At 49.5% G+C, this 13,602-nt stretch overlaps 1 protein-coding gene across 1 annotated transcript in view; it reads left to right on the forward strand.

The window, feature by feature from the left end:
• The window catches only part of LOC120394565 (NACHT, LRR and PYD domains-containing protein 3-like), a 142,355-nt gene that overhangs the window by 36,055 nt on the left and 92,698 nt on the right, over positions 1 to 13,602 (forward strand). Inside the window, exon 9 of the mRNA XM_039518784.1 lies at positions 11,340 to 11,513. Within this exon, the coding sequence (XP_039374718.1) occupies positions 11,340 to 11,513 (174 nt within the window). The remainder of the gene's footprint in view (positions 1 to 11,339; positions 11,514 to 13,602) is intronic.

Raw genomic sequence — 13,602 nt, forward strand, 5'->3', positions numbered from 1 at the left:
GCCCTTTGAATCCCGGCCGCGGCCAGGAAGCAAAGAGCTCTGGGCTGCCGGCAACCGCGGGGAGCCCAGAGCCCTTTGAATCTCAGCCGCGGCTGGGAGTCAGAGGGCTCTGGGCTGCCCGCAGCGGCGGGGAACGTAGAGCCCTTTAAATCCCAGGCATGGCCGGGAATCAAAAGGCTCTGGACTGTCCGCAGCGGCGGGAAGCCCAGAGCCCTTTAAATCCCAGCCGCGGCTGGGAATCAAAAGTCTCTGGGTTGCCCGCAGCCGCGGGGAGCCCAGAGCCCTTTAAATCCCAGCCGCGGCGGGGAATCAAAAGTCTCTGGGTTGCCCGCAGCCGCGGGGAGCCCAGAGCCCTTTAAATCCCAGCCGCGGCGGGGAATCAAAAGTCTCTTGGTTGCCCGCAGCTGCGGGGAGCCCAGAGCCCTTTAAATCTCAGCTGCGGCCGGGAATCAAAAGGCTCTGGGTTGCCCACAGTGGCGGGGAGCCCAGAGCCCTTTAAATCGCAGCCGCGGCCGGGAATCAAAAGGCTCTGGGTTGCCCGCAGTGGCGGGGAGCCCAGAGCCCTTTAAATCCCAGCCGCGGCCGGGAATCAAAAGGCTCTGGGTTGCCCGCAGTCACGGGGAGCCCAGAGCCCTGTAAATCCCAGCCGCGGCCGGGAGTCAGAGATCTCAGCCGCGGCCAGGAGTCAGAGGGCTCTGGGCTGCGCGCAGAGATTCCCAGCCGCGGCTGGGATTTAAAGGGCTCAGAGCTCCCCGCGGCTGCGGGCAGTCCAGAGCCGTTTGAATCCTGGCATTCGGCCGCTGTTTGCCCCCTCCCCAGACCTCTGCCCCAACTGCCCCCCAGGACCTCCACCCCCTATCTAACACCGCTGGTCCTTGTCCCCTGATACGCCTCTCCTGGGACTCCTGCCCCTAACTGCCCCCCAGGACCCCACCCCCTATCTAAATGCCGCTGCTCCTTGTCCCCTGATTGCTCCCTCCCAAGACCCCTGCTCCAACTGCCCCTTGGGACCCCAGCCCCTATCTAAGCCTCCCTTCTCCTTGTCCCCAAATGCCCCCTCCTGAGACCCCCCCCCCAACTTTCCCCCAGGACCCCACCCCCTACCTGTCCCCTGATAAATCCCTGGGACTCCCATGCCTATCCTACTGCTGCCTGTCCCCTGACTGCCCCCCTGAACCTCTGCCCCATCCAACCACCCCTGCTCCCTCTCCCTTGACTGCCCCCTGGAACTCCCTACCCCTTTTCCAACCCCCAGCCCCCTTACAGTGCCACTCAGACCAGCATGTCTGGCTCCATGCAGCTCCAGACACATTGCTGCCATGCTCCCCCATGGAGCCCACAGGCCCCCCCGCAGCACCTGCCTTCCAGATTTGAACACCTCAAAATTCAGGAGTGCTCAAGCTCAGTTTGGGCAGCTGTTACTTCATTTCTCCCAAATCAAATATACTCATCCACTGTAACTTGCTGTAGAAAAAGCAGGATAAAATTGAGCAAGAAATGCTTATTAGCACTGGAATTGCTATTTTCAAAAGCCATTGCCTTTTTGTTTGTTTAAGGAAGACAGTGATATTGCATTGGCAAATTCCCCATAGAAAGAAAGAGTGGAACAAAAGAATAATAAAGGCACCTCAACTTTTCCTCATTTATGGACAACAGTCTTATAATATGCATCCAGATATCTTCCAATCACACAAGCTGAAAATTGTTCCAGTTTACTGTAGCTCTGTAACCATATGGGAAGCAATCCTGTCTGTGTTTTGTGCACATCCAAAATTCCTACTGAATGACCTGCCCTGGGAGCGTTACCAGTGACCCAGGGATGGGGAGGCAGGAGGTGTGTGGGGGGGAGGCACTGGTGGGGGGGAGCCCAGGGCTGGGGCAGCAGCAGGGTGGGGGGAGGGCACTGGTGGGGAGGAAAGGGGGAAGCCCAGTGCTGGGGCGGCAGGGGGTGTGGGTCAGTGGGGGGAGAGCCCAGGATTGGGGCAGCAGGGGGTACAGGGGGGAGCCCAGGGCTGGGACGGGGGGCAGCCAAGTTTATTTTTGCTTGGGGCAGCAAAAAACCTAGAGCCGACCCTGCCGGGTTCCCCCAGCCGCCAGAGCCCCGAGCCCTTTAATTTGACCCTGAGGGCTCCCAGCCACCTCTTCAGCTGGGAGCCCCCAGTTGATTTAAAATAAAGTATCACCTCCCCACCCCCAACCTTCCTTTTTGGCCCACAGCTGTTTTGGTGGGGCGGCGCTGGGGAAGGAGGGTTTGTTTCTGCAGGGCTGGACGGCCCTGGGGCGGGGTGTTTCTGCGGGACCGGGAGGTTTTGGCCCTCGGCTGTTTTCTTTGGAGGAATGTGGCCCTCGCCGCTTTACGAGTTGTGCAGGCCTGTACTACATTATATTATTACATCATTCCTGTGCCGAAGTTGGAATACAGGGTGTAAACCAGTCTCTTCCATTCCCCTCTGTCCTTTGCTGCTGCTTCCATTTGCTCTAAGGTGTTGAGATGGACTATTCTGCCCTCCCTGCTAAAGCTTCTACTCAAGGTTTCACTTGGGCACCCTTGTTTTCTCACAGAATTCGATTTCCATTTGATGACTTCATGTGGGAGTCTGTGTTGGCCTCTGGAGTATATGCCCCAAATATGTTCAGTGTGCCCTCAGATTGCATTGAAAATGGGCTGCTCATTGGTGATTTCTCAGATCTTTTTGTTAAGGATGACATCTTCCCAACCAATGCCAAGAATCTTTGTGGGCACTTATTTTCAAAGGCATCTAGTTTTCTGAGTAAAGCTTTGTAGCTCTCCAGCTCTAGCAGTTATCCTAACACCGAGATTATGTTTGAATTGAAGATTCTTGGTTTTGTTCTGGTGCTGAATATCTTTGGTTTCTATACATTGCTGTGTTTAGTAAATGCCTTTCCTATACTATTCCTTTACAATTGCATTTGCTCCAAACCGTCAGACAGTGAGAAATACCTACAAGATCTTTATCAAGCATTTCTAAAACTACAATACCCGCCTGGGAAAGTGAGGAAACAGATTGACAGAGCAAGATGGATACCCAGAACTCACCTACTGCAGGACAGGCCCAACAAGAAAAATAACAGAACACCACTGGCCATCACCTACAGCCCCCAGCTAAAACTTCTCCAGCGCATCATCTAAAATCTACAACCTATCTTGGAAAACAGTCCCTCACTCTCAGAGACCCTGGGAGGCAGGCCAGTCCTCGCTTACAGACAGCCCCCCAACCTGAAGCACATACTCACCAGCAACTACACACCACACCACAGAAACACTAACCCAGGAACCAATCCCTGTAATGAACATCATTGCCTACTCTGTCCCCATATCTACTCTAGTGACACCATCACAGGGCCAAACCACATCAGCCACAGCATCAGGGGCTTATTCACCTACACATCTACTAATGTGATATATGCCATCATGTGCCAGCAATGTCCCCTCTGCCATGTACGTTGGCCAAACCGGACAGTCTCTATGTAAAAAAATAACTGGACACAAATCAGACATCAGGAATGGTAACATACAAAAGACAGTAGGAGAAAACTTCAATCTTCCTAGACAGTCAATAACAGATTTAAAAGTAGCTGTCCTTCAACAAAAAGATGTCAAAAACAGACTTCAAAGAGAAACTGCAAAGCTACAATTCATTTGCAAACTTAACACCATTAATTTGGGCTTCAATAGGGACTGGGAGTGGCACACTCACTACAAAAGCAATTTTCCCTCTCTTGGTATTGACACCTCCTCACCAATTATTGTGAGTGGACCTCATCCACACTGACTGAACTGGCCTTGTCAACACTGGTTCTCCACTTGTAAGATAATTCCCTTCTCTTCATGTGCTAGTATATTTATGCCTGTATATGTAAATTTCACTCCATGCATCTGAAGAAGTGGGTTTTTACCCACAAAAACTTATGCCAAAATAAATATGTTAGTCTTTTAGGTGCCATCAGGACTCCTCATGGTTTTTGTGGATAGAGGCTAACCCGGCTACCCCTCTGATACTTTCCTATACTTGATGTCACTTCCTTCTGGAGGTATCTGATGGTCAATATGATGCTTCTGAGATAAAAAGTAGAACAATTTGTCTTATAATTTTGCATTCTAATGTGCTGTTGCTGCATGACATCTGGGGTTCAAGGATGTTTGCTTTAGCATAATTAACTCTGCTTAGCCTGCTATTTTCCCCAGTTCTCTGACTTTGTAAATTTTCAGGGCTCTTGCTTAGTAACGCAGTACCATTAGCTAAGTCTCGGTCTTCCTGGCATTTTCTGTCTACCTATGCTATACTGGTATTTGTGTTACTAATACACTTCTGCATTGCTGCGTCTTGTGTCTGTGTGTGTCAGTCCCAAGCCCAGATAAAGCGGGGAGTGTTGAGTTCAAGGCTAAACACGTAGTCTTGTAAAAACACCTCACCAGTTATAGAAACAGAACCAGGCTACCATTCCTGTAAACATGAACACTGCTGCCCCTTTGTGCTTCAAGGAGGCATCTAATGAAAGCCAGTCTCTGGAAGCCAAGGCCCTGAAAAGTTGGATGCTGAAAGCAAGCAGACACTTCAGGGCTGGTTACTGGTATGTGAGAACAATATTTCATACATCAACGATCTTACAGATCATGAGAGTTATGGACAACTACAGACTTGAAATCCTGGGCATCGGTGAGAGCAGACTGAGAGATGTGGATAAGAAGTGCTTCAAGCAAGAGAAGAAACATCTGATTTACTCAGGGTGTAGTGACAACAAGCACTCAGAGGGAGTAGTTCTCATTATGACAGATTCTGCAGAAAAATCACTCATCAACTGGGAAGCTACTAACCAGCGCATCATTGACGCCAGAATCCAAACCAGATTCCTAAAGTTGTCAGTTATACAGTGCTGTGCTTCAATGGAGGAACAGAGCAATGAGGATAAATATGAGTTCTACTACCGTAATACAAACAACAACAATAATAATAATTAATAATACGGCTCTAACCCCAGATTGCTGGGTTTCTCTGGGACATTGCCATTCACAAAGCGTAGGACCAAAGATGTGAGAGCTGAGAATGAAGCACTCTCGACCTCATCAGAGCCATCTCTGTTCTTTGTCTAGACCTAAACCCAGCTGGATATTGCAATGGACTGGTGAAGCTGGATGTAGTTATTCAGTAGTTTCCTAATCAGATTGCTAGAAGGAATGTTATGCCATTGTGTACGCTCTGGAGAAGATATGCCCATATGTTTGAGGGCAGCATTTCCACCTGTAGACCAGTCATGCTGCGCTGAAGTGACTTCATACAGTCAAGGAGAATAACAAGAAACTTCTTCGGTGGATTTTAGCTCTCCAAGGTTTTGATTTTGAAATTCATCACATTTCAGGAGCTTCTAACAATGTGGCTGATGCACTCTCCCATGAAAGTTGCCCAGAATCAGCTGGGTAAAAATGTCCCTGTATTCTAAGTCATTTTAGCCCTTGAAATGTGGACAATACTGTCTAATCTTCATGTAATTGGTAGTAAAATTAAAGGTGAGTGTGTCTTATTAATTCTGTTTTCTCCTAGAGCTCCAGGAAGAAATCAGAGCCGGTGTGAAACAGGCTCTCCAGCACCGTCTGTGAATTGGGAGGCATGTCATGAATATAGGAGGAAGGGTAGCAACCTTTATGTATGCCAGCCCATTCTGTAGCATAAAATCCCTCCTTGGCAGCTGTACTGGATTGCCTTACGTGTAAGGGGTTAAGCAGTTCAAATGACCTAGCTGGCACCTGACCAGAAGGACAATGATTAAAGAAGATGCTTTCAAATCGGTGGGGAAGGATTTGTTTTGTTGTTCTGTGGGTTGTTCTCCCTCTGGACGGAGGGAAATGCCAGCAGGTAAACTGTCTCCTAAAACCATACCTGGAATAATCCATCTAAAACCACAGGAACTGTGAGTAGGGCAAGGAAATGTGTTTGGTTATCTCTTGTTTTGGCTTGTGAATTTCCCTATGGTAGAGAGGTAGTTTAATTCCTGTTTTTGTAACTGTGAAGCTGACCGCAGAGGGGAATCCTCTGTGTTTTAAATCTTTTTGTTACCCTGTAAAAGTTACCTTCCATCCTGATTTTGCAGGTGTGATTCTTTTACTTTTTTTTTTATAAAAAAACGTTTTTCTTTTAAGAACCGGATTGGTGCCAGATCCAGGCACCGGCCAAGCAAGCTCGTGCTTGGGGCAGCAGATTCTAAGGGGCGGCATTCTGTCCAAGCCTAGGGTGGCATGGCCACCATTTTTTTTCTTTTTTTTCTTGTTTGCTGCTCTGGCTGCCCTGTAGGGGGTGACGGCGCAGAGGAGGGGAGCGCCCCGCTGGGAGCTGGCTGGGCGCTCTGTCTGCCCCAGCCGGTGCCAGATCTGCAGGAAGCCCAGCAGCCCGTGTCCTTCCCTCCCCGCCGACCGGAGCGGCGTGGAGCCTTCCTGGCAGGCAGCACGGTGGGAGGAGCCGAGTGGTGAGTGCCCTGGCTGAAGGAAGGCCTGGCCACCCCCCTTCTCTCTCTCCCCCCCGCTACCTCCCCCTCCCCCCTGCTAGCCGGAGGCACACTCCACTGCCCATGTCTGCAACCAGGGAGTCCTGCTAGCTGAAAGTTTGCACCCTGGCTCCGGCCATCCCGCAGGTTGTTGTTGTTGGTGGGTTTTTTGGTGCTTCACCGCGCCAGCCACCCCACAGGTTTTTTATTTATTTATTTGTTTGTTTTTTGCTTGGGGGCGGGGGCAAAAAGCCAGAAGACAAAGGGTCTGGTTGTGCTCACATTGCTGAAACAACTGGTTGGTATTTTATTCTCAAGCCCCCCCCAAAAAAATGGGGGTAAAGGAGCCTTGGGGGATATATTAGTGGGATAGGGATTCCAAGTGACCCTTCCCTGAATTTTTGTGTAAATCACTTGGTGTTGGCAGCAGTAGCAGTCCAAGGACATGGAGGGAATTTGCCTTGGAGAAGTTTTAACCTAAGCTGGTAGAATATAAGCATAGAGGGTCTTTCATGTGTAACCTAGAGTTTGGGGTGGGGGTTACCCTGACAGAGTTCAAGACTAAAAACAAATATTTAAGTTTGTGCAAAGGGGGATTTTTTAGCTTACTTTATAAAATATTTGCATGAGAGGATCTTGTTTCATCAACTTTGACTGGAAGCCAAACACTCTGGCCATCGAGCTATCAAATTTGGTGCTTGTACAGAAACTCTTCCACAATTTTAGGTCCACTTTACCAGTTAATGGGCTCCCTGCATCTCACTGTTCACCACCAGAGTACAGCACTTGGTCAGCAGAACCTCCATATGCTTCTCCTTTAATCATGATTTGTGGCCCAGCAGTTTGATGGTCCAAATGATGCTCATCAGCTACTGTCACATGTGTGTGTATCGGGCGGGAGGGGGAAGCTGTCTTGTTTGGGTTCCAGTGTTTCAACCAGAAATGTCTCCAATGAGCTTCTCTTGTCACCAAGTACACTATTGCCAATTTATTCATCGCTGTGCCAGCACTGGACCTCAGGTGCTAGCTGAATAAATTCCACGTTTTGTTTAGGTTTGTTGTATTTTATACTACAGTAAAGTGACAGCTCTGATATAGTTAATGTTCAGATCAGCTCCCTGTTTAAACTCGATGCCTGCGAGGTCTAAAATCTACAGTCACTCAGATTGTCTTGAATTTGATGTGCCTCATGGGTGCAAGGGGTTCTGTTTGTGACCAAAACTTGAGGTTCCTGCAATACAGCATCCCCCCTCCCAAGCTTTTCTTAAAGTTGACAAATTCTGGAAACCTATTTATGCTCATAGATAAAGGTCAGTCCAGGGCTCAGCTCACCACAACAGGGTCTCAAATGGTCAAGGGTTTCCCAACAGAGGGCCTGGTACCCACAAGCACTTTGGAGGAAATCAAATTGAAACATTTCTGGAGAAAGAGTTTGCCTCTCCAGTTAGGCACTTTAGAAGTCTTGCACACCTATTTATGTTCCTAGTGGATTAAACTGAGCATGTGCAGAGACAGAGGCTACTATCTGGAAAGTCATCTATCCCAGCACCTGGGTGGCTCTGTGGATGTGTTATGGTAATTGCAGCAGCGTATCACCCCGGCACTGTCAATTCAAATCCAATCTGGGGCAGAAATCTGAGGTAAAAGAAGCAGGTATATTGCTGCAATGTGCCTCTGTTAGAGGGGGACTTTTAATTTGGGGGGAAACAGAATCTGAGTATAGCAGAAGGTGCTGAAACCATTGTGTGAAAAAAAGCCACACACGCAAATTCTCACTGGGAGAGGACGTGATTGGCGTAAAAGAGTAGGTGGGAAGAGGGGTTGAGGCTCAGGTAATGGGGGTCTAGGGGCACAGAGGGAGAATGGTTTGTGTGTGCCATGATCTGGGTTTCCCCCAATCCATGTACAGGGGTGTGACCTCCCCCTCCCCTGCTCCCCCCATGTGAGCCAGCTTCAGGGTGGGGTTTGCTTTTCCAGGGGCTCTCAGCCCCTCTCCCTATTCCTTATATGACTGGGAGTCCCTTGTTCCCCTGGTGGTGTCTGAACTCTTCTCCATGCTCCTGTGTAAGTATGAGGCCCCATCACTGCCCCCTCATGTGAGCCAGGTTCTGGATGGGACTTTCCTTTCTGGGGTATCTGAGCCCCTCTCCCTAACCCCTCCATGTAATCTGGAAATCACTTCCCCTTTGGTGGTGTCTGAGCCCCACTCCCTGTCCCTGCCTCCCCGTGTGTGCTTGGCTCTGGGAGCCCCTGTCCATCTATGAGAGTCTGACCCTCATCCGTGCCCCCCTCCCTCAAATGAGGCGGGTGCCAGGGGACTTGCCTGTGGGGGTATCTGAACCTGTTTCCTTATCCCGCATGTGAGCCAGGATCTCAGGAAACCCTGCCCTCTAACTTAGAACAGGCATGCTCAGAGTATGCACCAAGAAAACACTCCTGAGACAAGTACGTTTGACACACATCAGAAACTCTCCAGCAACGAGGGGGAAGGGAACACCCACATAAATGAATGGAGCAATTCACGTGTCTCAGAGCTATTTTTTCAGGCTGTCTTAATCTCCATGAGATATTCTCTTTCAGTTGAGAACATCTCATTGAGATTAATGGGCCGCTTACCACCCCTCTGAGCCTTCAACTTCGAGGTGTGAAACTCGCCCTGGGTACAACTCTGAGAATGCACTGTAAATATCTGGGGAAAAAAATAAATTAAGGTAAATGCCCATAGACCCTTAACTCTGCCCTCTCTGAGTGATGTCTCAGAATGCCCATAACACACACACTTGCACTCTGCCTTTTCATTGTGATGGACAGGTGCTGCCTGCCCTTGTCCTGCACTCAAACACTGAGCCTATTCCCCGGAGAGAATGCCACAGTTGTAAAATTTAACAACCACTTCATACCCTTTACAATCCCTTCAGACCTGCTCACAGGTTAACACCTAAAACTATACTCTCCCCTACCCATCATTAAATCCACAGACTGCTCTCATATTCCACCTCACTACTGGCAATATCCATAGCACCCAGTGCCCTGCCACTGACACAACCTCCAGAATTCTACACTGGAATGATGCCGGCTGAAACCTCATGGTTCACATGCTCCTCTTTCTTTTCAAAATACACATGAGGAGATGCAGACCCAGGTCTTGTCATGTCAATTCGGAAGAGGATCGGGATATTCTCCAGGGAGATTTAGATGACCTTGTAAACTGGAGTATTAGTAACAAGATGAAATTCAATAGTGAGAAGTGTAAGGTTATGTATTTAGGGATATCTAACAAGAACTTTAGTTATAAGCTGGGGATGCACCAGTTGGAAGTAACGGAGGAGGAGAAGGACCTAGGAGTCCTGGTTGATCGCAAGATGACTATGAGTAGGCAATGTGATGTGGCCGTTAAAAAAGCTAATGCGGTCTTGGGTTGCATTAGGCGAGGTATTTCTAGTAGGGATAAGGAGGTGCTAGTCCCGTTATATAAGGCGTTGGTGAGACCTCATTTGGAGTATTGTGTGCAGTTTTGGTCTCCCATGTTTAAGAAGGATGAATTCAAACTAGAACAGGTACAAAGAAGGGCCACTAGAATGATCCGAGGAATGGAAGGCCTTTCGTATGAAAGGAGACTTGAGGAGCTCGGTTTGTTTTCCTTAACCAAAAGAAGGATAAGAGGAGATATGATTACACTCTTTAAATATATCAGAGGGATAAATACCAGGGAAGGAGAAGAATTATTTCAGCTCAGTGCTAATGTGGACACGAGGACGAACGGATATAAACTGTCAGTCAGGAAATTCAGGCTTGAAATTAGACGAAGGTTTCTAACCATCAGGGGAGTGCAATACTGGAACAGTCTACCGAGGGAAGCAGTGGGGGCGAAGGACCTCCATGACTTTAAGATTAAGCTAGATAAGTTTATGGAGGGGATGGTATGATAGGATAACGGGCTTAGTCAATAGGTCAATTATGTGCCTGGTATGATATAACCTTTTCCAGAGGGTTTGGCTGGAGAGTCTTGCCCGCATGCTCGGGGTTCAGCTGACCGCCATATTTGGGGTCGGGAAGGAATTTTCCTCCAGGGAAGATTGGCAATGGCCCTGGAGGTTTTTCGCCTTCCTCCGAAGCATGGGGCAGGGGTCACTTGCTAAGGAGTGGGTGGATCGGCTTATGTGGCCTGCATCTTGCAGGAGGTCAGACTAGATGATCATAATGGTCCCTTCTGATCTTGAATTCTATGATTCTATGTCCCTGTCACAGCTCTATGATGCTCCTCAGATTAATCCCTAGATCTCCTCATATCACAGTCATAGCTCTTCCCAGCTGCTTCAGCTTATTCCGCCACTATTCAGTACAGTTACACCTAAAACAGCGAATGCATCTGGAGGGCATGCACTTATTTCCAATGGCTATTGCCTTCACTCTGTATTTCCTGGTTTTCTGAAGTGTGAGAAGGGCATAAGCTATCATCGGGCAACCTTAACTCTGAATTAAACAAGATTTTTCATTTAATTAGTTTATTACTGATTACCCCAGCCACGACCAGGACCTCAGTGTGTTAAGCACTGAACATGTTGCAATGTCAGATGTCACCAGGTGGTTCTGGTCCTTTCACAGTGCTGACTGGTCAAGAGTCAAGTGTAAGGGGTGGGACTCAAGCAGGAAGTCCAACCTCACACTAATTCCTCATTGAAATAGGGTGGGGGTTGGGACAGGCAGGGGAGCAGGCCTTCTAGTTCATTCTGCACGTGGATTGGTCAGGGAGAGGGGCTGGTGGGTGGGGCCACCTAACAGAACAGCTGTGATGAGCCCTGTTCACACTGTGATCCCCCTTCTCTGGGTTTCTCCTGCAGAATGTGGAGCTGCGGTGTCACAGACGCTGCCTGTGGGGATCTTGCCGCTGTTTTCAGAACCAGCCAGAGCCTGACAGAGCTGGACCTGGGTGCTCATTATTCTCTGGGAGATGCCGGAGTGCAGCTGCTGTGCGAGGGACTGAAACACCCGAACTGCAAACTGGAGAGACTGAAGTAAGTAACATTTGGCCTCCTCTGTGTATTTACAGATGTCCTCTGTGTAAAGTGCTTGACACAGTGAGAGATGGTGGAGGGGAGGAAAAGTTTTTTTTTCTCTCTGCTCCACTTTGATGTTTCTCGGGGATGGAGTCACCTTATTACCCCCTGCCTACAGCCCATGAGGGGTCTTACTAGTAGTACCTGGGTGTCAGCTCCCTGATACCACCAGCCTTTCACTCACTCAAGCAGTCTCCTCTGGGCTTATGCCAGACCCAGCTTTAACTCGCAGCCCGACAAGAGGGGCACCCTAATCACTGAATCCCTGATTCATTGTCCTGTAATATCCAACCCCTGACTCTGGCTACTCACAGAAGTACCAGAATCTCTGCACTCAAAGGGTGTGTCTACACTACGAAATTAGGTCGAACTTATAGAAGTCGATTTTTTAGTAAGCGATTTTATACAGTCGATTGTGTGTGTCCCCACTAAGCACATTAAGTTGGCGGAGTGCATCCACAGTACTGAGGCTAGTGTCGACTTTCGGAGCGTTGCACTGTGGATAGCTATCCCACAGTTCCCGCAGTCTCCACCGCCCATTGGAATTCTGGGTTGAGCTCCCAATGCCTGATGGGGCAAAAACATTGTCTCGGGTGGTTTTGGGTACATGTCATCAGTCACCCCTCCCTCCATGAAAGCAATGGCAGGCAATCGTTTCGTGCCTTTTTTTCGTGCGAATGTCATACTGCTTTAAGCAGACAGTGCAGTAGGACTGCTAACCGTCATCATCAACGGACTGCTTCCACTGCCACTCTGCTCTCCTGCTCTGGCTGCAGATGCTGCAATAGGCTGGAAAAATTAGTCTTCCAACCACCACTTCCACTGCCACTCTCCTGGTGGTCTCAGAGGTCCTCTATATGACCATCGTCATCCGCCACTTCCACTGCAATTGTGCTCTCCTGCTCTTGGCTCTCCATACTACAGCAATCGTGCAGCCCACTCAGCTCAACTAACGGACACAGGCTGTTGCGTCCTGGCAGCGGACAGTGCAGTAAGTCTGCAAAACTGGTCTTCCAACCATCACTTCCGCTGCCACTCTGCTCTCCTGCTCTCCTGCAGACGCCATACCACGGCAAGCATGGAGCCCGCTCAGATCACCGCGGCTGTTATGAGCATTGTAAACACCTTACACTTTATCCTGCAGTATATACAGAACCAGAACCTGCAAAAGCAGGCAAGGAGGCGACGGCAGTGCAGTGACGAGAGTGATGAGGGCATGGACAAAGACTTCTCTCAAAGCACGGGCCCCGGCAATTTGGACATCCTGGTGGCAATGGGACAGGCTCATGCTGTGGAACGCTGATTCTGGGCCTGGGAAACAAGCACAGACTGGTGGGACCACATAGTGTTGCAGGTCTGGGACGATTCCCAGTGGCTGCGAAACTTTTGCATGTGTAAGGACACTTTCATGGAACTTTGTGACTTGCTTTCCCCTGCCCTGAAGTGCAAGAATACCAAGATGAGAGCAGCCCTCAGAGTTTACAAATAAGCCCTCTGGAAGCTTGTAACGCCATACAGCTACCGGTCGGTCTGGAATCAAGTTGGAGTGGGCAAATCTACACTGGGGGCTGCTGTGATCCAAGTAGCCAAAGGAATCAAAGTGCTGCTGCTATCATTGTGCAGGTCATTGTGGATGGCTTTGCTACAATGTGATTTTCTAACTGTGGTGGGGCGATAGATGAAACCCATATCCCTAACAGTCTCAGGGTCTCCCCTCCCTGGGGAACCCCCACCCCCTATCCCTACCTCACCTCAGTCATAGGCTACTGCCAGTCACCAACTACCCCCCATGTTCTGGGGCAGACTGCAGTGTCAGCCACTCATCATAGGTAAGGTTGGGTCTGGACCTGCTGCCTCTCTCTGCAACCCAGTGTCTCTATGGGGCGTTGGACAAGGCCCTGCAGCCTGGGGAGTTGCCAGCCTGGAGCTCCCCAGCCCCTCTGGCTTTTCCCCAGCCCTGCTTCACTCTAGGCACCCTAGCAGCCAGGCCCTTCTCTCTCTGAAGGCAGAGAGAGACTGTCTGTGCTCCTGGCTCAAAGGCTTTTTA

The sequence above is a fragment of the Mauremys reevesii genome, unplaced genomic scaffold (assembly GCF_016161935.1).
Source record: "Mauremys reevesii isolate NIE-2019 unplaced genomic scaffold, ASM1616193v1 Contig66, whole genome shotgun sequence".
NCBI lineage: Eukaryota > Metazoa > Chordata > Testudines > Geoemydidae > Mauremys > Mauremys reevesii.